The 22,062-nt window shown below is 37.8% G+C and overlaps 1 protein-coding gene and 1 long non-coding RNA gene across 6 annotated transcripts in view; one reads left to right on the top strand and one right to left on the bottom strand.

Annotated features, from left to right (window-relative positions):
- Nln (neurolysin) overlaps window positions 1–22,062 on the bottom strand; it is an 83,442-nt gene that overhangs the window by 14,099 nt on the left and 47,281 nt on the right. For all 4 annotated transcript variants that reach the window (XM_019209462.2, XM_019209461.2, XM_033761160.1 and 1 more), the window contains 4 exons: window positions 17,435–17,570; window positions 15,500–15,866; window positions 12,267–12,468; window positions 158–344 (listed from right to left, as the gene is read on the bottom strand). In XM_019209462.2, the coding sequence (XP_019065007.1) occupies window positions 158–344; window positions 12,267–12,468; window positions 15,500–15,866; window positions 17,435–17,570 (892 nt within the window). The remainder of the gene's footprint in view (window positions 1–157; window positions 345–12,266; window positions 12,469–15,499; window positions 15,867–17,434; window positions 17,571–22,062) is intronic.
- The window catches only part of LOC104871383, a 19,542-nt gene continuing 5,564 nt past the window's right edge, over window positions 8,085–22,062 (top strand). The window contains exon 1 of one of the 2 annotated variants that reach the window (XR_782861.2): window positions 8,085–8,192. This is a non-coding gene — a long non-coding RNA (uncharacterized LOC104871383). The other variant, XR_004516207.1, reaches the window with a different exon arrangement.

Below are 22,062 nucleotides of genomic sequence, written 5' to 3'. Positions count from 1 at the left end.
TTCATTCCCAATATATTTAGCATGCTTCCCTCTACATATTAGCACCTGTGGGGCACCATTACTATTAAAGGGAAAATAAAGACATATAAAAAGAACCCACCAATTTTACATTAAGAAATTATCATTTATTTTCTTTTTCTAAATGTAGAAGTCTTACCTGTGTTGACTAGTCTAGAAGCAACAAGCTTTTCAAGCAGATCATCTGTAATAGGACTTCCATTTTTATAATGTTTTGATAATCTTCGGAGGGAATCAATGTCCCACACCCAATTTTCAAGCATTTGTGATGGCACCTCTACAAAGTCAGTTTCCACATTTGTTCCGCTAAATCGCGCAAAATCAGTCTAGAAAGAAAACAAAGGAATTTTTTAAAGCACTGAATGAAAATTATGTGAATTATAATTAAAACACAGCAAAATCAAGACAACTGTGCTTCTGAATGAGGTGTTAGAATAACCTCAAATGAGTGAGAATAAAACACAGCAGCTAAAAAACATGAAAAATCTCCCAAATACTCCATATCGAGACACTATTGTTTTTTTAATCACAGACAAATACAGATTAAGAAATCCTAACTAAAAAGAAAAAAATCAGTCTAACCTAAAAATAGGCCTTCAAATTTGAAAGTAAAAATGTCTTAAAGAATTTTCTACTAAAATGAAGAGGACCACGACAACAACTTCTCCCTAGCTCCTTCTTCAGTTGCTTACTTTTGTTTACTTGATACATACGTGCTTCTCTGGTGCACTCATCACTCTATTGCTTCATTATTCAAGTTTAAGTCATTTAATGAGTTAAGTTACAACATTCCAATCTTTGTGTGTGTTCTAAACTTTAAATCGGTGCTTCTAAGATAACCATGCTGTGGAAAGCCTGATTTGGACTTCTTATATTGGGTAGAAGATGGTACCTTAAAATACAGTCTGTTCAATGAGAGTTAAGCCTGTCAATTAGTTGGTAAGTGGGGTGGGTTAAATATTATAGAAAAACAGAAGGGATATATTCAAAAGTTCAAGTACCTCTGAAAAAAATAAGGGACTGATTCTGAGGGCCTGCACAAAGAGCATAAAAAATAAAAGTTTAAAAGTTGTTAAAAGTCAGTGACATACTGTGGTACATGCCTGTAACTCAAGCTGTTTTTGAGGCTGTGGCAGGAGAATCATTAAGTTCGAGGCCAGCCTAGGCAATTTAGTAAGACCCTATCTCCAATTACAGTGACTTATGAACTCTTCATTCATGAGGGCTGGCTGTAACTCAAGTTGGTCAACTGAAGGGTCAGGCTTCTCTACATAGCCTTCAAGGTCTCTCCTGAATACAGGAGATCTCAGTGTCCTTCGAGGGACATTGCCCCAAGATTTCTCAATTGACCCCACACAGGAAAGGATGTTGTAATGTTCCTTCCAGAACTCTTTAAGAGTTAAATCTGCCGGGCATGGTGGCGCACCCCTTGTAATCCTAGCCCTCGGGAGGCTGAGGCAGGAGGATTGCTGTGAGTTTGATACCAGCCTGGGCAACATAGTGAGTTCCAGGTCAGTTTCAACTACATAGTGAGATCCTGTCTCAAGGAAAAAACAAAACAAAACAAAACAAAACAACAACAACAACAAAAACCAAAGAGTTAAATCTGTATCTGGAAGCATTAGTGTCATAACTCAAGACTTTGTAAGTTAAAACTAAAATTTCAGTCATAACCTGAGTTGTTCATATGTCAGTCCAGTTGTAACTCAAGGGTCCACTATAAGAAAAAAATAAGAAGCAGGCTGGGGATATAGCTCAGTGGTAGAGTGCCCATAGGCTTGATTTCCAATATCAAACAAATAAAAACAACAAAAAAAACAAGTTAAATTTAATAAAATGAGTCATATGCCAGAAAAGCTGCAAAGCAGAAAGATGGGAAATTGATTAGGTCAGCCTAGTGGTTTTTTCCTTGTTATTTATTCGCTTTTTTCAGGATAGTGTCCACAGAACACTTGTAAAACTGTCGATGGCAGAGGAGACTTAGCACTGGCCTGATGGGGTTATTTGTAGAAAAGGGGCTGCCATTCTGTTGTCTATCCCTGAACCTCTGTCCTCTTTACATGCCGTATATTCTTTATATTACATGCCTTCTCTCCCTGACTTCATCATCCCTGCAGCTCTTACCAGGAGAGAAAAGGAAGACGGACCTAACCTCTGAGAAAGCAGCAGATGGGACACCGAATCAGCAGCAAATTACCAGTCTGCTTTTAGCCTAGGGCAGAGGCACAGATGTCAAAACACCATTGTACATTCTGCCTTCCTCTCTTTATGTAAAAACACGTTTTGCTTGACTTCCCATTATAATTATACTGATTCTAGTTATGAAGAACTGCAAATACCGGGGGGCCAAGGGAGACTAAATTCATGAGGTACCAGAATTAGGCCATCTCTGCTGAGAATACTCCCCCAAAAACTCTTACAGATAAAGAAGCAAGGATCCCCCAAAATGCAGTCTTGTGCCTCATTCAGATATGTCATATTCTAACATTACATCCTACATGACAGATGAAACAGGAGCAGCCAAAATCCACAGTCTTCACTGCGTCAGGCTCCTTGCATGAATCTTATTTATATCCTGAAGCAATTATGTAATATAACTATTAATTTTACTTTTGAGATAAGGAAACTGAGGCATACAGAGACTAATGACAGAGCTAGGATTGGAATAGTTTATAGTAACAATGAATGCTATTTTGTATTTCTATCTTTTAGATATATAGGGAAGAGGGTTAAATTATTGTTTCTCCTCCTCTTTCGTGGTACTGAGGATTAAACTCAGAGGCCACTCTACCACTGAACTACATCTCCAGTGCTTTTTATTTTTTATTTTGAGACAAAGTCTCACTAAGTACTCCAGGCTGGCCTTGAACTTACAATCCTCCTGCCTCAGCCTCCTCAGCAGTTGATATTCTAGGTATGTACCACCATTCCTCACTGAAAGTATAATACTGCAAAATGATGAAATCCTCTTGAAAAAGATCTAAAATTGAAAGGTCTTACATTTAACTTCCCCCTTATCTGATGAATTAAAGTGAGGTTTCAGTGTGGTTCCTTACAAATTTGGCTTCTTCTAAATGCTGAAGATTTTTCCAAGATTGAACATAAGCCTGAGGTGTAAAAGCCAACCCTTGTAACCAACTATCATCAATTTTTGATTCTGTAATGTTAATTGCATAATTTTATAACTGTGGTTTTTAAAGTTACTAACAGCAGAGAGGCAAAATCATGTGATCTGCTAACACAAAAATGTAAATTTTATATATCTTGCTTGTATATTTGTCATTTAGTATTTTTAATTGAATGTATATTTTAATTATAAAACAAGCATATGAACAAAACATTTAAAAAAAGAACCTGGCACCTATAATCCCAGCACTTGGGAGGCAGAGGCAGGATTCCTGTGAGTTTGAGGCCAGTCTAGCATACATAGTGATTTCAAGGCCAGACTGAACTACATGGCAAGACCCTGTCTAAAACAAAAAAACAACCTCCAAAATAAAGAACCTGTGGCATTAAAACCAGCTTTTCTATCTTGAAATAGTGTGTATAAAAACAACATCAAATCCTGAAGCTGAGTAGGTAGGAGTGACCTAATCATCAGTGCACTTCTCTTCACTGAGAAAGATGAGATGAGAGGCATGGTGGAAACTTCAGAACAGGTCAGCTGGGATTAACACCTGACTGAGGGTTCCTGCTCCAGAAGTCAGAGAGGCTTCACCTGAACCCAAATCTCTACTGTACAGGTGCTAGTGGCAAAGTCACAGATGCAAGTATAATCTACAAATCAGTTTCAGTCAGTATTTTTATCTTATTTTTAGTCAGTATTTTTAGATAAGGGAGAAAATCAACCCCAAATAACACAAAGTGTGAATGAGTGTGTAAGTATGTGTGTGTGTGTGTGAGAAAGATGAGATGAGAGGCATGGTGGAAACTTCAGAACAGGTCAGCTGGGATTAACACCTGACTGAGGGTTCCTGCTCCAGAAGTCAGAGAGGCTTCACCTGAACCCAAATCTCTACTGTACAGGTGCTAGTGGCAAAGTCACAGATGCAAGTATAATCTACAAATCAGTTTCAGTCAGTATTTTTATCTTATTTTTAGTCAGTATTTTTAGATAAGGGAGAAAATCAACCCCAAATAACACAAAGTGTGAATGAGTGTGTAAGTGTGTGTGTGTGTGTGTGTGTGCGTGCGTGCATGTTTGGGGGAGCTATTCAGTATAAAAAATGAACAAATAAATACTGTAACTCATGAGTTAGAATTAAAATAAAGAATCAAGATAATTATGTCACGCAGAGTAGAGAAAAGAGGGCTTATTCTACCTAAAAACCACATGGGTGGGGGTGGGGGGTGGAGGCAACACAGCTAACAGATCAACAATGTATTCTAAAGAACAAAGGAAGTACTTGCAAGGAGTAAAAGCTAAAAATAGTTTTACTGCTCACTAATTTCCCAAAAGTCAGTCAGCTGTTTTCTCTGTGAGCCCTTTGGGCAACATTATTTAAATATTTTTCAAATGAAGAGGACAAAGAATCTACAAAATTCAAAAGTGCAATTTCCCACAAACAGCTAATCCTGCAAGACAAAGGACCACAGTTAGCCACTGTGTATGTCCACACAAACCACAGGCAAGATGTAGTATGATCTAGCAGGGTAACAGGACTTCATGTACAAAACATCATGGCTGCTCAGTTATTACTCATGATTGGTCATAATACTGCCCAGTATATTTCAATTATAATCCAAAGAACCTTCAAAGGTACTTTATGTAGTTTTTTAATACAATCAATTTGACAAATGTGCAAAACAGTAGTTTATGGGCCATGACAGCTATTAATGCTAATATACCTCCTACATAAAACTGAGTATTGTTAAATACATGTAGAAAATGCAGCAAATAAAACAAGCGTATTCCCAAACAGAAACAAACATGATAAAGATTCACATTTTGATTTATGACCTTAGTTAACATTTATCCTAAGTACGCATATGTATGTGCTAGTGTCTGTAAAAACAAATAAAAATTTAAAAAGAAGAATGAAGGATATCATGTCCAACTCTAAACGTATGCCAGAACTGGGCCTGGGGGACAGAACAGCAGAGGCAGAAGACTATTGGTTAACAGCTCATGGTTCTCCTGGACAGAAACATCAACAGTCAGCTTATGCACAGGGAGGTGTGGAACTGAATAAACTTCCTCTTTCCAGTATATCACTGGTATAACATTCATTATCTTAGGAGAACAGTCTGCCCAATAGGAATACGCATGAGGAGATCAACTTCAGGCTGCATGAGACAGGCCACCTCTACTGCAAAGATGAGAGCAAAGGTAGCAACAGCTACTCAGGCATGACTGGAAGATCTGCAGCAAGGCCTTCTCAAGTTGTATTCACTTGCACAACAGGGAAAATAATGATACACAACTACCTCAAAGGATACAGTGATGATAAAATGAATGAAGGAATGCAAAGCTCCGTATATAGTATGTGCTCAGTAAATCTTGGCCTCCATTGTTTGTATTTTTTGAGGCAGGGTCTTGCTTTGTCATTCAGGCTGGCCCTATACCCACTATTGTACCCAGGCTGGCCTCAGAATTGCAGCGATCCTCCTGCCTTAGCCTCCTCAGTGCTGCGATTACAGGCTTGCACCACCATGGCTCTTGGCCTCCATTCTTCTTGGCCTGCCCATTCTGCCTGTCCACATTTGGCCTTTGCTGTTCTGATCACACTTGTCCTCAGCTTCCTCCAAGTGTTTATTTCTTAGCATTAATGCTGAAGATAAATATAGCCACATTTCTGTACAACAAAGCCACCAACAATATTCTTAAACTGCTCATTTTGTTCTTGCTTCAGGCCTCGAACTTTTACACTATCATTACAACATAACAAAAAAAATACACTACTTATTGTTTAAAATCATCTTCCATAAAGCCTAGTCAAAACCCATTGAAGGTAAGCATTTGTGAGTTCTCTTGACCCTGAAGTGACAGAAAATTGTTTCATGGTTTTTGTCCTCCCTCCTTTCAAGGCCTGAATTATACATAAGCATGATTATAAGAATACTTCAGATATGTATGGTACCTCATGCTTTTCAAAGTGCCTTTGCACATACTTATTTAATTTCTCCAACATTCCAGGGAAGTAGGTGAGAACTGCTGCTGTTCCAATTTTGTGAATTAAAAAATGAGAGTTCACGGACATCAGATAACTAGCCAAAAGCCCCACAGCCAGGTCCACAAATGAGTTTTAATCCAGGGATGATCTTTAATTCAGTATTCTTGCCATAGCAACAGGGTGCCTCTCTGACTAACACTGGGCACAGAATATGTGCAATGTAAATATTTAGAGCACACAAGATGCTCTAGTACATTTTTGAGCAAATGAACAGCTATTTCTTTTTCTTTTCTTTTGCTTTTTTTGAGGCAGGGTCTTGCTATGTATTCCAGGCTGGCCTCAAACTCACAGTGATCCCCTCGCTTCAGCGTCCTGAGTGCTGGGATTACAGGCATGCACCACCACAGGCAGCTAAACAGCAATTTCGTATTGTACAATTTGAAGTTTTTGACCATCCATCCCCTTCACTCTTAATTTAAAAAGCTTTATTGTGATTCTGATATTTCCTTAAAATAATTATCTTTTTATAGCTAAAAATTCATTACTAATGCTCTCATTATACAACCTAAGAAGCCACCATGAGGCTGGTAAGAGGCACTGCTCTTCTATTTTGCAGAAGTTTAAAAGGGCAGTGACAACTGAGAGCCCAAACTACAATCAAGACATGAAATAGGAACAGATACTAGTGATATCTCCTCTTGATTGCTATCTTCAAAACTGCCTACATGTAGTGTAAACAAACTTCTGAATGCCAAGACAGGAGACATATTGAACTAGTACTAGTATGTCCACACGTTTGAAAACTGGAAGTTCCTGCTGATACATTTAAATATTGGCATAGCAAGCTTAAACGAGCTTTTCCAGTCATCAGAACTGCAGAATACTAAAAGGGAGCTCAAAGGATAAGCTGCCATATCGTAAAACCAATCTACTGAATACATATGGCAACTTTTATTCACTATATATTTCTCAGATAAGTCAGAACATAGCAGTTGAACATCTCTTTACTACCACCCATTTTACATCAGTACAAAAGGTTTTGGACTGACTTATTGTAAACCTGCACATATATGGATGTGTCTGTGCCTGCGCCTACAAGACAAAAGTAGTGATCACTTGTTCTAAATACCACTATCTAAAAAAGCTCTTAAAAGATTACATGGCATCTGATAGAAAAAATAGACAAAAAGATTTTTAAAAGATAATTTCATGAAGAGATGTCCAAGCAAAGGATTGTACCAACAATACTTATCAGTATGACACATTCTGTGCTCAGGAATACAGTTCAGCAAAACTTTAATTGTTCACTGTTTCGAGAGAGACATCTAATGTGAATGCTGTGTGTGTGTGTGTGTTCCTTTAGTTATGAACTAGTTTGAAAATGTCAGTACCAAAAAATATTTTCTAGTACTGAAGTAGTACAATGAATCTGCGCAATGTAAGAAGCGAGGCATGATGGAACATCCCTCTAATTTCAGCAACTTGGGAGGGTGAGGAAGGAAAATCACAAATTTGAGGCCAGCACGAACAACCTAGCAAGGCTTTTAGCAAGTCTTAAAACACAGAGTTGTTGGGCTAGGGATGTAGCTCAGTGGCGCTGTGCCTGCCTGGCAAGAGCAAGGTCCTGAGTTCTATTCCTGGTATTAGAAAAAAATAATAATAAAGAGTTGCTGATATGTCCCAGTGGTGCAATGCTTGCCTAGCATGCTCAGGCCTGGATTCAAACCCTAGTACTAAAACAGAAAAGACTGAAATGCCAGGATTAAAAGATAAAATAGAATTAGTTTTTAAGCAGAGTATGATGGTTATGCTTCACTGTCAGGCTGACTGGCTTAGGAGCCACACACAGGATCAGAAAAGCACATGCCTGAGTGTGTCTGGGTAGTCAGCAAAGTGTGAATGTGGGGTCTATACCTGGTCCCTTGCCCCTTTGTCTCTAATGCTGTTCCCCTACTTTGTTTCCCTGCTGCCCTGAACTAAGCAGCTTTGCTCTGCTGTGCTCTTCTGCCATGACCTTCCTGCCCTGGAGCCGGCCAGCCACGGACTGAGTCTTCTGCAAGCGTGAGTCAAATGAACCACTCCTTTTCCAAGTGGTGCAGGTCAGTAAAATCTGACTAACACAAGAGGTGAGAGGAGTTTAAAAATGAATGAGTACATTTTTTATTATTAGAGTGATGAGGGGCTACTCTGGGGGTTAGGGATGCTAAATGCTCAGAAATGATCCCACAAAAGCCAGGAAAAAACAACAAAAATTCTTTCATGCTTCCCTTGTCATGCTAGTATCCTAGTAGTCATTTTTAAAGATGAAAAAACTAAAACCCAGTGAGTCTAGAAACTAACCCTACTGCACATATTTTTGCAAAGCATTTTTATACAACTTGAATTTCCAAGTAGTATTAGTAGCTACTCCGTAAATTGAAGTTAAGATTACTTTTCTTCCTGAGAGTTTCCATGGGTGGTGTTCGTCATTCAGAAACTCACGTCACCATGAGCAGTACTGTTTGTGGAATGGAGCTGACAACACACCACTTTAACTGTGTGCAATGTGTGGTGCTCTGTCAGTTATTCACATTTTGTGCAACATCTTCTCCTCCCCAGCAATACTTTGTTTGTCTTACTGCTTCACGTCTAGCCATATGTAAGTATTACTATTTTACTTTTTTTGGAACCGGGGATTGAACTCAGGACTTTGCGCTTGTGAGGCAGGCACAGTGCCACTGAGCTAAATCGCTGGCCCTAAGTATTGCCACTTGAAAAAGGAAAAGATGATTTCTTTTACATTCAGTGAGGACACCACTGATTTTAAAAGATTCAATTTGCTATGGGGAAAGACTATTAGAGAAAAGTAATAAAATTCCAGTAACATGTTTTTAGTTAGGACTACTGTACTAATGCTGGCTTAGTTGTGACACATGTACTACAGTCATGAAAGATATTAAAACTAAAGCAGCGAGGCGTGGCGGTGTATCACAAGTTTGAAGCCAACCTAGTTTACATGGTGAGTTCATGGTCTGACTGAAACACACAGCAAGATCTTGTCTGAAAAAAAAATCAATCAATCAATCAATCACATTAAGGGGGTGAAGGGAGGGCAGGGACAAGGGGGAAAAATGAGAACCAAGACCTGTCATGTAAAGGTACAAGATCCCAATGATGAATGTAACTGTACTGTATCCCTAAAATGTACCAATAAGCTCAATTAAAGCTGAAAAAAAATCACATTAAAAAAAGTAGAGCAAACAGAATTGCACGGGCAATTTTTGTACAGTTTTATAATCTAAAACTATTCTAGTAAGATTATATAAAGTGTTTATCTTTTAGGGATGCGTAAAGATTTCAAATTTAGACAACTATCCCATTTCTGTTACTGTCAATATATTTAACTTTTAGGCTGAACTACCAGAGATTTTAAAATGTTAATAACAGTTAAATATAAACAAGTTCATAAGGTTCAAACAAAAATAGTTTGGGCCTAGTGAAATGGACTGTAAATTGAGATAAAATGCATGTTTTTTCTTTCTTTTGGTTCTGAGGACAGAACCCAAGACCCTGAAATAAATGAAGTTTTCATTTTTTTCCCTTCCTTTTCTTTTAAAATTCCCTTTGCTTTCCTTCCCTTCCCCCCTTATTTCCCTTCCTATTTGAACATGTTCTTCCTACTTTCATTTTTCTCCTTATTCACCTTTTGGGTTTCTCATACAACAGAAACAGTGAGATATTTGAACTTGTGTCCCTGATTTATTTCACTTAACATTATGGTTTTGAGATGTACCTATGTTCCTACAAATGATTCGAAATTATCCTTTTTTATGGCAAAACAGTACTCCACCATAATCTAAATATGCCCCCCCTTTTTTGTTTTTTTTTTTGAGACAGGGTCTCATCATGTAGTTGAGACTGACCTGGAACTCACTATGTAGCCCAGGCTGGTCTCGTGATCGATCCTCTTGCCTCAGCCTCTGAGTGCTGGGATTACAGGTGTGTGACACCATGCCAGGCTCTAAATACATTTTCTTTATCCATTCATCCGTTGATGGGCATATGGGCTGTTTCCAAAATTTAGCCATTATCAGTTGTGCTGCTATAAACATGGGTATGATGCCTTTAGCTCTAATAAGATACCTAGAAAGGAAATAGCTGGGTCAAATGGAACTCTAGTTTTAGTTTTTTCAGGACTCTCCATACTGATTTCCATAGTGGTTATAATCAGTTTACACTCTCACCAATAATGGAGAAGGGTTCCTTTTCCACAAAGCCTTGCCAGCATTTGTTACTGGTTGACTTCTTAATGACAGCCACGCTTTCTGGAGTGAGATGGAATCTGTGTTGTTTTAATTTGCATTTCTCAAATGACCAGTGATGTGTAACATTTTTTCATATGTTTATTTGCTATCCCCCGCTCCTTCTGTGTACTGGGGATCAAACTTGTGCATCAATGAGCTACATCCCTGGCCCCAGTACTTGAGAAGTGCCTATTCATTTCTGATGCCCATTTTTGGATTGGGTCTTTAAATCTGGGGAGTCTAATATTTTTGAGTTCTTTGTATATTATAGATGGTAGTCCTCTATCTGAAGAGTAGCTGGTAAAATTTTTTCCCATTCTGTGGGTTGTCTCTTCACTCTGTTGGTGGTTTCCTGCACTGTTGAAAAGGTTTTTAATTTGACACGATCCTAACTGTTGATTCTTTGTAGTATTTACTATGTGATCAGGTTTGCTCATAAAGTCTTTGCCTACACCTATATCTTCAAGAGTTTACCTATTTTTATAAGATTATTTTTTTATTTATTTATTTATTTATTTATTTATTTATTTATTTATTTATTTATTTATTTTGGTACCAGGGATTGAACTTGGGACCCTGTGATTCTGAGGCAGGCAGTGGACGCACTGAGCTAAATCCCTGGCCCTAAGTGTTTGTTTTTATATTTAGATTTTTGATCCATTTTGATTTTAGTTTAATGCATGGTGAGAGATATAGGTCTTCAGCATATGGAAAGCCAGTTTTCAAAGCATCATTTATTAAAGAGACTATCTTTCTTCCACTGAAGATGTTTGGCTTTGTCAAATATAAGGTAGCTGAGTATGTATGCTTGGAGTTGATTCTGCATCTCCTATTCGGTTCCACTGATCTTTGTATCTATTTCTTTCAGTATCATTCTACTTTTATGTGATAACTGTGTAGTATAATTTCAAATCAGGGATTATGATGTTCCCTGTTTTGTCCTTGTTGCCCAGAATTGGTTCTGTCTTTCTAGGTTTCTTCTAGTTCCATGTGAATTTTAGGATTGTTTAAAGAAATCAATTTTAATCCCTGGGCAATTCTCTGCATGGTTATATTATGTGATTTTAATTTGAGGTTAAGAAAAGGAGGTGCTAAGGGCTGGAAATTTAGCTCAGTGGTTCTGCCACCTGCCTTGAAAGCACAAGGTCCGGAGTTTGATCCCCAGTACACACACACACACACACACACACAAAAAAAAAAAAAAAAAAAAAAAAAAAAGAAAAGGAGGTGCTAAAAATATTTATTATTAGAAAAGGAGTAAAGGGTCTGAGAAGATTGAAAAACACTGAACTCCTCAAAAAAGCATTAATAATAGAAGTCAGATTACAGCACATTTTATCTGTGAATCTTACATCAAATTCCTATAAGGAAGGAATTAAAAGGAAAGAGCATAGTATCTGTTACCTTCTCTTAATGATAGTCTTCTTTTGCCACAAGCATGGTATATTCATTGGTGTATTAACTACTGAGTGAAAATAGGGTGTGAAGCCTGGTGTGGTGGCGCATGCCCGTAATCCCAGCACTCGGGGAAGCTGAGGCAGGAGGACTGCTGTGAGTTCAAGACCAGCCTGGGTTACATAGCGAGTTCCAGGTCAGTCTCAACTACATAGTGAGATAAAAAAAAAAAAAAAAAAAAAAAAAAAAAAAAAAAAAAAAGAAAGAAAGAAAGAAAATAGGGTGTGGATGAGGGCTTGATTAAAATACAAAACAAAACTGTGTTTCTGTGGGCCTCCAAAATTCTTGAAGAATTCTTTAATGTTCAGGTTCTGAAGAAACACATTAAAGAGAGAAACTTGATAGCAGCACACACAAAAATAGTAACTGGTAGGTTTATCATAAAGGACTCACTTACCTGTGCACAGATTTGATGCATGACATGACCGAATTCATGGAAGTAAGTCCTGACTTCGTCGTGCCTGAGGAGAGAGGGGCGACCTGCCACTGGCTGTGAAAAGTTCACCACGAGAGCAGCCACAGACATCATCCGGGTCCCATCTGGGAGAAGGCAGCCTGGCTGGAGACCAAAGCAGGCAGCATGATTATATTTTCCTTCCCTGGGAACAAGAAACACACAAAAGTGTCATATCTGACACATACTTTTAAACATTTAATTTTTCTTTTATAAAGTAGCACATTCTGCTAAAATGGAAAAACTCAGCCAACAGTAATCCTACCATCACTTGTAGTTATAGCTCCAAGGTTTATTCTGTTGAAAAATCTTCAAGTTAAATGAATGTACACCATACCTAGTGTGCAGTGAGCGTTTTTTTTTTCTTAAAAGACAGGATCTTACATTCTTTACTGTCCAGACTGACTTCGAACTCATGATCCTTCCACTTCAGCCTCCTGAGCATTGGGATTACACGTGTCACTATGCCCCACCTCTATTATCCTATTTGTGTGTGTGTATGCATGTGCAGTATGTGTGTTGGTGAGGATTAAACCCAGGGCCTCACACTTACTAGGCAAGTGCTTTACTGCTGACTATAGTCCTACCTTAAGCCCTGTGCAATTTATTTTAATGAGTGCCTGCTTTTCTGAACATTATTACATAGCTGAAGTAAATTTAAAATAAGATAGTTTACATAGTGAAGTAATTTTAAAATAAAAGAAAGTGTGCCTGACCAGATAGTTTTCTTCTTTCAAATCAGAAATGATTAAAAAAACACCTTATCAATTCCAGATAAGGTTTTTTCTTTTATTCAAAGAAGGATGATTTGGTGCTTGCAATTAAATGAGCTTTTATAAACTAGACAGCCTTTCTGAAATTAAACACTTTCAGTTAGCCTTGGAATAAGCATACATTATGCTATGAAGTCCTCTACTCTTGGACAGTGTGCTATCACTGATGTTTTCTCTAAAAGTTATATACCATTAGACTGCAGGGTAAGAGTAGATCTCCTTCTTTTCTTGTTCTCATGCCCCCACCCTCCCTTTTCTTCCCCCCAGAAATAAAAATACATTCAGATTTGGGATGGACTATTTTAGGTTGACTTTTAAATTTATACCCTTTTTCTGTATTATATATTTTTATGAAATTCTATGTATACCTGGTTTCAGAATAAGCTGGTGTTTGTGCATCAGAGACAAAAGGTGAATAATTTGTTCTCAAAAATCTTTGTAGACTTTTTACATTCCTACCTGATAATCAAAGATTTTCTATTAATTTAAAAATCAGTAATACCAGGCGTGGTGGCACATACCTGTAGTCCTAGTACTCAGACGGCTAAGAGGATCACCAGAAGTTCAAGGCCAGTCTGAACTACACAGCCAGTAAGACCCTATCTCAAAAACAAAACAAAACAAAACAAACAAAAACTCCCAAAACAACAACAAACAATGATATTCTCAGGAATATCCTTCTTTTTACCCTTATCTTTTTTTCTTTTGAGGATCACTTTCCTTTTTAAGAATAAGTTTGACTTATTTAATTCCATTTCTTTATTTTGAGATTCTGTCTTTTCACATTTTTTTATAAAAGGATGGGGACTAAAAAAAAAGTCTTTACCTGGGAATCTTATGTTGAAATCATCAGTTTTTTGTTTTTGTTTTGTTTGAAAATCTGTTTTTGATGAATAAAAACTGAAATATGATAAATAAGCTGGTTTTTGAAAGCCCATTCTGAATATTATGCTTGCTTTTTTTTAACCAGACAAGTAAAACAAATTAATGTTTGTTACCTTTATGAAGACAAAATGTAAGATGATAGAAAATGAACACCAACTAGCTCATTACCCTTTCAAAAGATTACTCTCTAGGCTGGGGATGTAGCTCAGTGGTACTGCCGGCTACCTCACAAGCACAAGGTCCTGAATTCGATCCCCGAGTAAAAAGATTACTCTCTGGTGCTCGCTTCAGCAGCACATATACAAAAAACTACTCTCTGGTCCCTGTATCAAAATCCTGGAGCAATGACCAGATCTCTGACTATAACAGAAACCAATTATATCTTGGCAGAGAGACATCAAGATAAGGTAGCAACAACTATTACTTTGACTCTGGGAAGAAAATTTGGGAACAGCTACAAGAAACTCCAATGTTGAAGGATTACACCTGAAAGAATTCTTGGCTTAAAATGTATCCTGACACTTTCTAATTAAAAACAGACCCATCTACATTTGACATTTTAGGTCATACTATAGGTGAAAATCCAAAAAGCTTTGGGGCACTGAATGACAAAATTACATACCTCTTTCCCATCACACACTCAGTGGGTTACATACTTACACTGTATGTTACTGAACAAGGATGATACTATAATTTCATTGGATATGTTTTAAAAAAAAGGATTAGTAATTATAACAAGTTGGCATTTAGAAAGCAGCCTAGGGGGAAAGACATTCAAATCCTTTGGTGTCTGACAAAACACTGTACAGTTCATAGTTACCACATGTTATAGAAACAAGGATGAAGTTTTGAATTCTTATCATTGATTGATAGCTAGGATGGGTGAATATTTTTTTTTTCTTTTTGAGACAGGGTCTTGTTATGTCGTTCAGGCCAGCCTTGAACTCACTATATATATCCCAGGATGGCCTCAAACTTGCAGTGACACCTGCCTCAGCCTCCTCAGTGCTGATTATAGGCCTAGGATGGGTGATTTGGATATATGGTCTTTCATGCACAAACAACCCTGTGAAGGTATTCTGCTGCCTCTCAGCCAGAATGAGATGAGCAGTCATAGACTGAAGAGGACTGGTAGACAGATTATCTGAACAATAAACATTTCAATTAAGTAAATACAGTCAATTATTATAGAGATGATGTGGCATAGCTAACATTTACTACGTACTTGCTGTGTGCTTGGAAGTCTTCAAATGCTTTGCATATAGTTATCAATTTAATTTTGACAATAACCCTGCAAAGCAGGTGCTACTAGTATTTTCATTTCATAGGACCTACATAATGTAGGCAAGGTCACTGAAGCACTGAAAAATTAAATAACTTGCTCAGTGAGTGATGAAATCAGACGTTCTTACTTCAGAGCCCATATTTTAAATCCCTTACAAAGAACTAGATATGGGAAATAGACAGCTGAGTAGTGTCTTAGTCTCATAGGTCCCTTCCAAAATATGATCACAGTACCTTGGGTAGAGGTCCAAGTAGAACTGTCCCAATACTTCTCCCGAAGCTTTATCTCTTACAGTGTAAAGTGTAACACTTTGATTCCAAACATGAGGATCTGTCACTTGCTCAAATTCAAGTCCCAACAATTCCTGGTAGATATTCAGCAAGCCTTCAGTGACTACCTCAATGGGGAAATATTCTTTGAGGGACTCTTGGTTTATGCAGTACTTGAGTTCTTCCGTCTGAGTCATATAGTAGTGTAGGTCCCAGGCATTGATTTTCCCATCATATTCAAAACCTCTCTCTTCACATTCTTTTTTCTTCAAATTCAAAATGAATTCTCGTTCAGCCTCACCCAAGGGTTTTAATTTCTGGCTTAAGTCATCTGTTAAGGACAAGGGAAAAGTTAGCAGTTACTGCTCTTGGGAGCAAGCATACCAATGCTTTAGCATGGTGCTAAACATGACACCAAGGGGAAGGAGGGACAAGAACAAGCTCGAGTATGACAGCAGATTTTCCTTTCCGGGGTGATTTATTTTATTAGTCCTTGTCCTTGTCCATTTCTCTTTTAGCACCTCTAAAACCTTGCTATGCCCTCTTTACAGCATCAACAAAAGGTGACATTTACCTCAGAGAACTGTGACTCAATGTTGTAATGCAAGGGGTGAAGCAAAAGTGAAACTAATCTCATGTGTATGGTGTTCCTCAATGAGGTTAAGCTCTTAACAAAATCACAGGAAACAAATCACATGTTGTGACCTGTGGTCAACATTATCTAAAAAGTGCTCAACACATATAACAGACATGGATTTAGTTTCTTACTATCCTATTTCTATGAAGAAGAATGATTTGGACACAGCAATTCTGGATTTTAGCTGGAGAAATTTCTGGGCACAATAATCTACATACTGTGGTCAATTTGAGTATATTTTATTTGGTTAAATTAATGTGCTCTTAATGTATTTATTTTTCACAATTTGTTACAGACGATAAGATGAAAATATGCCTGGGTCTGTAAGGGAAATGGTACTTTAGATGCAACCTCACAGTGAGAGGCTGCAGCCTAGAGGACTGCTATATCCTCACAGAGAACACAAAGACATAAGGTTTTCACTAGGCTTGTGATAGTGTATGCAAATACAGGCAGTAACAGAATGATTTATGTGAGAATACACCCATTTCGAATTAGAGAGAAAATTACCATAAAGGAATCAAGTTAATCAGGGAACTGCTACAGAGACATTTTACCAATGTGATTACCAGTAAAAGAAACATTCTCAAAAAACCTGTAAAGACCCTGACCCATCCTCTCATATAACATGCATCTGACTGTATGACAATTTCTGTTCACTTTCTTGTTGCTTCCACTAAGCAAGAAAACCACTGAAGAAAGGCCTTTGTTTTATTCCCTTTAGCATATTGTCTAAACTTAGACAGTTGTTCATCAATGTCTCACAAGTAATTCTATAATAATATGGTAATAAAAAGATATCAAAGCAACAAATACTTTGAGGCAGACAGTGGCACCACTGAGCTAAATCGCCGGCTAGCAACAAATGGTTTTAAAAATATTTATGAAAAAGGAATGTGATTATTAGTTTTGATGTTTATTATTTTATATTATTTCATATATATCTGGAGTATGAGTATTTTTCGTTTATATATGTTCTGTTTTCATTTATATCATATAAAGCTTATTTCATACAAATTCATAAATAACCACACTATCACTACTGAACCCCAGTGGTGGCAAATAAAGTCCATAAATCTAACACTCTGTTGGGACTACAGATGTCAAGTGAGGTATCAATGTAAACATCCCAAACGAGATACTATAAGGTAGAATGAAGTGGGACCTATAATACTGACATAAACAATTAAGTTGATATGATATGGAGGAGGGGGAAGAAATGGAAACCATACAACTGATTTTTTAAAAAAACAACAACTAACCTAGAAAGGCGGTCACATGGCTTGTGCTCTTTGCAGTGTTCATTTCAAGGACAAAGTCAGCATGTGTATTATAGCCCAGTAGTTTGGCCACCTGGGCTCGCAGTGGGAGTAGCTGCTGCAGAATTAGGGTATTTTCCTAGTAATAAGCAATAAAACAAAGGTTAAAAGTTAAATGGACCCAAAACACTAAAAAGAAGTTCTTACATTTCTGGGCTTTAAAACTCAGTTCTTTTTTTCTTTTGTTTTGTTTGCTGCCCTTGAACTCTACGTAGCTCATGCTGGCCTCAAACTCATGGCAAACCTCCTGCTCAGCCTCCCAAGTGCTAGGATTATAGGTGTGCACTACCAAGCCCAGCAAAACTATCAAATATTTTTTTAGAACATCTTAACTGCAGGTTTCATTTCAGGGTTAAGAGTTTTTTTTTTTTAAATGACAAAGTTTTGTTTCTGAAAATCTTTGTAACATTTAAACCTCATAAGATAGCTATGAATTTCTTAATGAACTTCAAGGTACTATAAACAAAGTATATTTTAAGGACTATAGTGATCTTCATTCATTTTCATTGCACCCAATATTGGTATTTAATTTTTTTTTTCTTTCGGTAAAATGCCATACAACCACATGTATATAAATTTCCCAATAAGTGTTTCCTTTCTGGGTAAATGTCTAAGAGAAGCAAAAACAGAGAATCAAAGAGATAATCTGTACAACTATGTTCATAGCAGTATTATTCAAAATAGCCAAAAGATGGAAGCAACTCAAATGTCTTCTGACACATGAACAGATCAAACAATTTTATACAATGGTACCTAGGTGAATGAACTTAATACTTTTGATGATTCTGGTTGCAAACAGATTTGGATGAGAACTAAATTCAATAATTAGGTTTAATGTTGACCGTAATGAGAAATTTAATTCAGTTCTTGTCCCATTTGGTTTGCTATTAGAATTGTGGAAAGAATTAAATTTGTGAACCAAAGCACAGCTATTTATCTCTATCTATCTATCTATCTATCTATCTATCTATCTATCTATCTATCTATCTATATATTTCAGCCTAAAAAAGGACATTCTGACAGACAAATGTCACAACATCGATGAGCTTTTAAGACATTATGTTCAACAAAATATGCCAGTCACAAAAAGTATGCTGTATGATCTCCCTTGTGAGGTTCCTGAGAGTCAAACTCTTTGACACAGAAAATGGAACAATGGTTGCCAGGGGCTGCAGGCAGGGGAGAAAGGGCAGTGGGTACAGAGTTTCCATTAGGGAGCCTGAAAGAGTTCTGTCACTGGGTGGTGGTGATGGCTGCAGAAGTGTACAAATGTATACTTGATGCTACACGCTGTGGTCTCATGCTCTCTTAAAGTTCAAGGGTAGAAACTTAATCTGAATTGCGGTACTAAGAAAGAGCCACCGGAGAAGTGATTAAGTCCTGAGAGCTGTACCCTCACGAATGGAAAAGTCCTTCTGAAAGGCTCGAACAAGGCAGCTTAGGCCCTTTTGCCCTTCCACAATGTGAACATGTGAACACCCTTCTCCCATTCCTCCACTTGAGAATATGGAAGAAGGCCCCTTCCAGACATTGTGTGCCAGAGCTTTGCTTTTGGATTTCTCAGCCTCTAAAACTATGAAAAATACATTTCTGGTGTTTACTTTTTTTTTTTTTTTTTTTTTTTTTTTTTTTGCTTGACACACTCACTACGTAGTTCAGGCTGGTTTGTATGACAAGGTCTCTCACTAGGTAGTTCAGGCTGGTCTCGATCTCACTGTGTAACCCAGGATGGCCTTGAACTCCTAGAGATGCTCCTGCTCCAGATTTATGCTTTCCCTTATACTTTCTGAGCTTCAGCTTTTTCATCTCTCACTTTTCTTTTCTCATTTCATTTCATTAATTTCCTACAATAGTTTGTCATGAAGATTCAAATGAGAATGTATGTACATGTGAAAAAATGCCTGGAACAATAGCAAGTACTATGTAACTTATTAGTTTTTGTTTTTTTGTTTGTTTTTTGACACAGGGTCTCACTATGTAGTTGAAAGTGACCTGGAACTCACTATGTAGCTCAGGCTGGTCTCGAACTCACAGCGATCCTCCTGCCTCAGCCTCCTGAGTGCTGGCATTACAGGCATGTGCTGCCACTCCCGGCTATGTAACTTATTAGTAATAAATAACAGGGTCCCACTATGTAGTTCAGACTGGCCTTGAACTCACTATGTAGCCTAGGCTGGCATCAAATTTATTGCAGTCCCCAGCATGAGCACTGGGATTATACATGTGTGCCTCCACACCTGGCAAAATAAATTTTGTTTTTTGAGATAGCGTCTCACTATGTAATTTAGGCTGGCCTTGAACTCTTGGCAATTCTCCTGCCCCAGCCTCCCAAGTTCTGGGATTACAGGCATGTCTCATCACTATATCATTTTAAAATCAGATTGGAAACATGGATAACAGAACATATATGACATCATTCTCCAAGTTGTAAGATTAACTAGTTTGAATTTTTCTCTCATCTTTTTCAGCTTTTCAGATCTTGTTAGACTGCCAATTTTCTCCCCAATACCTATTCTTCTATTCTTCCTTTTAGTAATAGAACTCTGAGTTTTTGCTGGACGCATGATGATTACCTAGCTACCTTTTCCAGCCTTATATTTATTTGTGGCCATGTGACACTTAGTGGAACAATGAAGATCGAGTAAAATGATGAGTGAAATTTGGAGGTCATCAGAACTTGCCCTGATGGCTGTGAACTGACGATAACAGTGGCCCTGGAAGTCACATACTGAGAATGGCTAAGCTGTCCTCCAGCTCAGAACTACTCATTTCTCAAGTGCTAGTTCCAAGAGAAACCTTTTAAACAGGTGTGGTAAAATACACAACCTAATGGTTAAATTAGTATAAAATTCAGTGGCACTGATTATATTCACATTGTTTCACAACCATTACCACTGTGTTTCCAGCCAAAACTTTTTTATGACCCCAAGCAGAAACTCTAATCATTACCAGTAACTCCTCAGGTTCCCCTAGCTCCATTCCCTGATAACTTCTAGCCTACTTTCTGAAAAGAAATAACTTTTTATCTTGAGTCACTGTGCTTCTGCATGACTTGTAAATTGCTTAGCCCTTACCCTAACATATGGAGATTGACAGAAGAAATAAGATGCTGCTATTACAAAAGTGAAAATGGCAAGCAGAATAGAATGTAAGAACATAAAGGCTGCAGGCTGGGAAGCTGCTGATGCTTATTATACCATGGAGAACATGTATCAAAGCTGTTGTTATACTAAGAAGACAGGCCACACACCTACCAAGGTGTAGCTCTAGAGGAGCTATTTGGGAAAACTATTTTTGTTGGCATGTGTCTGTTTGGGTGTTGATTTTCAACAAGATAACATGAGTTCATGTGAAAACCGGCCAGTTTGCAAAGATGGGAGGAAAAGAATTCTGCTGAGGGAGATTGTGCCTGTGGCCTACAATCTGGGGCTTCAAATGGTTGAAAACTCATAGTTCTGTCTTCCTAACATTAGGAGAAAAGATGTCTTTCTGAGTTAGTAAGCCATACAGACTAGTTTGAAAGCACTGCCTTTCTCTGCAGGCCTACCTTTTCAAAGAAATGAAAAGCAGACTCCATTAAACTAAGAAAGAGTAGAATGGTAAAATACAGAAGTCAGTATGTGAGACAAGACAGTTTAAGAACTATGACCGAAAGGAATATTTGGGTGTGATTATTTTAACATGCATCTGACTAGAAACAAAGAGACAAAAAACTATGTACCCCAGGCTGGCCCTGAATTTGTGGCACTCTTCCTGCCTCTGCTCTCAAGTGCTGGATTTACAGGTGTGGGCCATGATTCCTGGCTCTGCAACTAAGTTTTTGAAGGAATTTTATTACCAAAAAGTCAGGTCTGGGCTTCAAAATCTTGTGATGTTTTGATTCCTAAAGTACCTGTCATACTTCAAACTGGCATCAGTCTGGAATCTGTACCAGCAGGCCCCTAAGATAGGGTCATGGAGGATAATGGTCCACAAAGAACTCGTTGAAAGCAAACTAAGGTCCACACGAGTCATGACAGAAAGCAGACCCAAAAAAGTCCAATAGGCCTAACTAAAGAACTTCATGAGAACACTTTATCTTCATTAAATCCTGCTGAATAGGTTTGAAAACTGCTGTGTCTGCAGTATTTTCCACTCTTTCTTTTTCCTAAAGAGATTTTTTTAGCATGACTATTCCATTCTTATTCCATTACTGGGGTGTGGTTTGGGGTTAGGAGGCTGGTAATATGGCCTTCCTTTCATAGGCTGCTAAATGACAAGAAGCTACAACTTGGAAGAACTATGTATTACCTAGAGATCTTGGTCTCTGATTTCAAGGCAGTAACAAGCTAGGAAATGGCAAATGGTTCTATGACACAAAACAAACAAACAAACAAAATGAGGTGTGAGGGATTTCCTTGTTGTAACTTGGATAGCTAGTGAGAAAATATGGCAAAGTGAGCTAGTTGGCTCAGGATCCATTTCTGTTTTTTTCCTTTTAATAAAATCTTCTAAAGCTCAGTAAAGACTGTCAACTAAAGACTATATTTTCCAGCTTCTCTTGCAGCTAGATAGACTATAAGATGAAATGT

This window comes from Fukomys damarensis, unplaced genomic scaffold, assembly GCF_012274545.1.
Source record: "Fukomys damarensis isolate Sample0158 unplaced genomic scaffold, DMR_v1.0_HiC HiC_scaffold_1, whole genome shotgun sequence".
Taxonomy (NCBI): domain Eukaryota; kingdom Metazoa; phylum Chordata; class Mammalia; order Rodentia; family Bathyergidae; genus Fukomys; species Fukomys damarensis.
The sequence above is the reverse complement of the archived record's forward strand: the minus strand, read 5'-3'. Positions and strand labels throughout refer to the sequence as shown.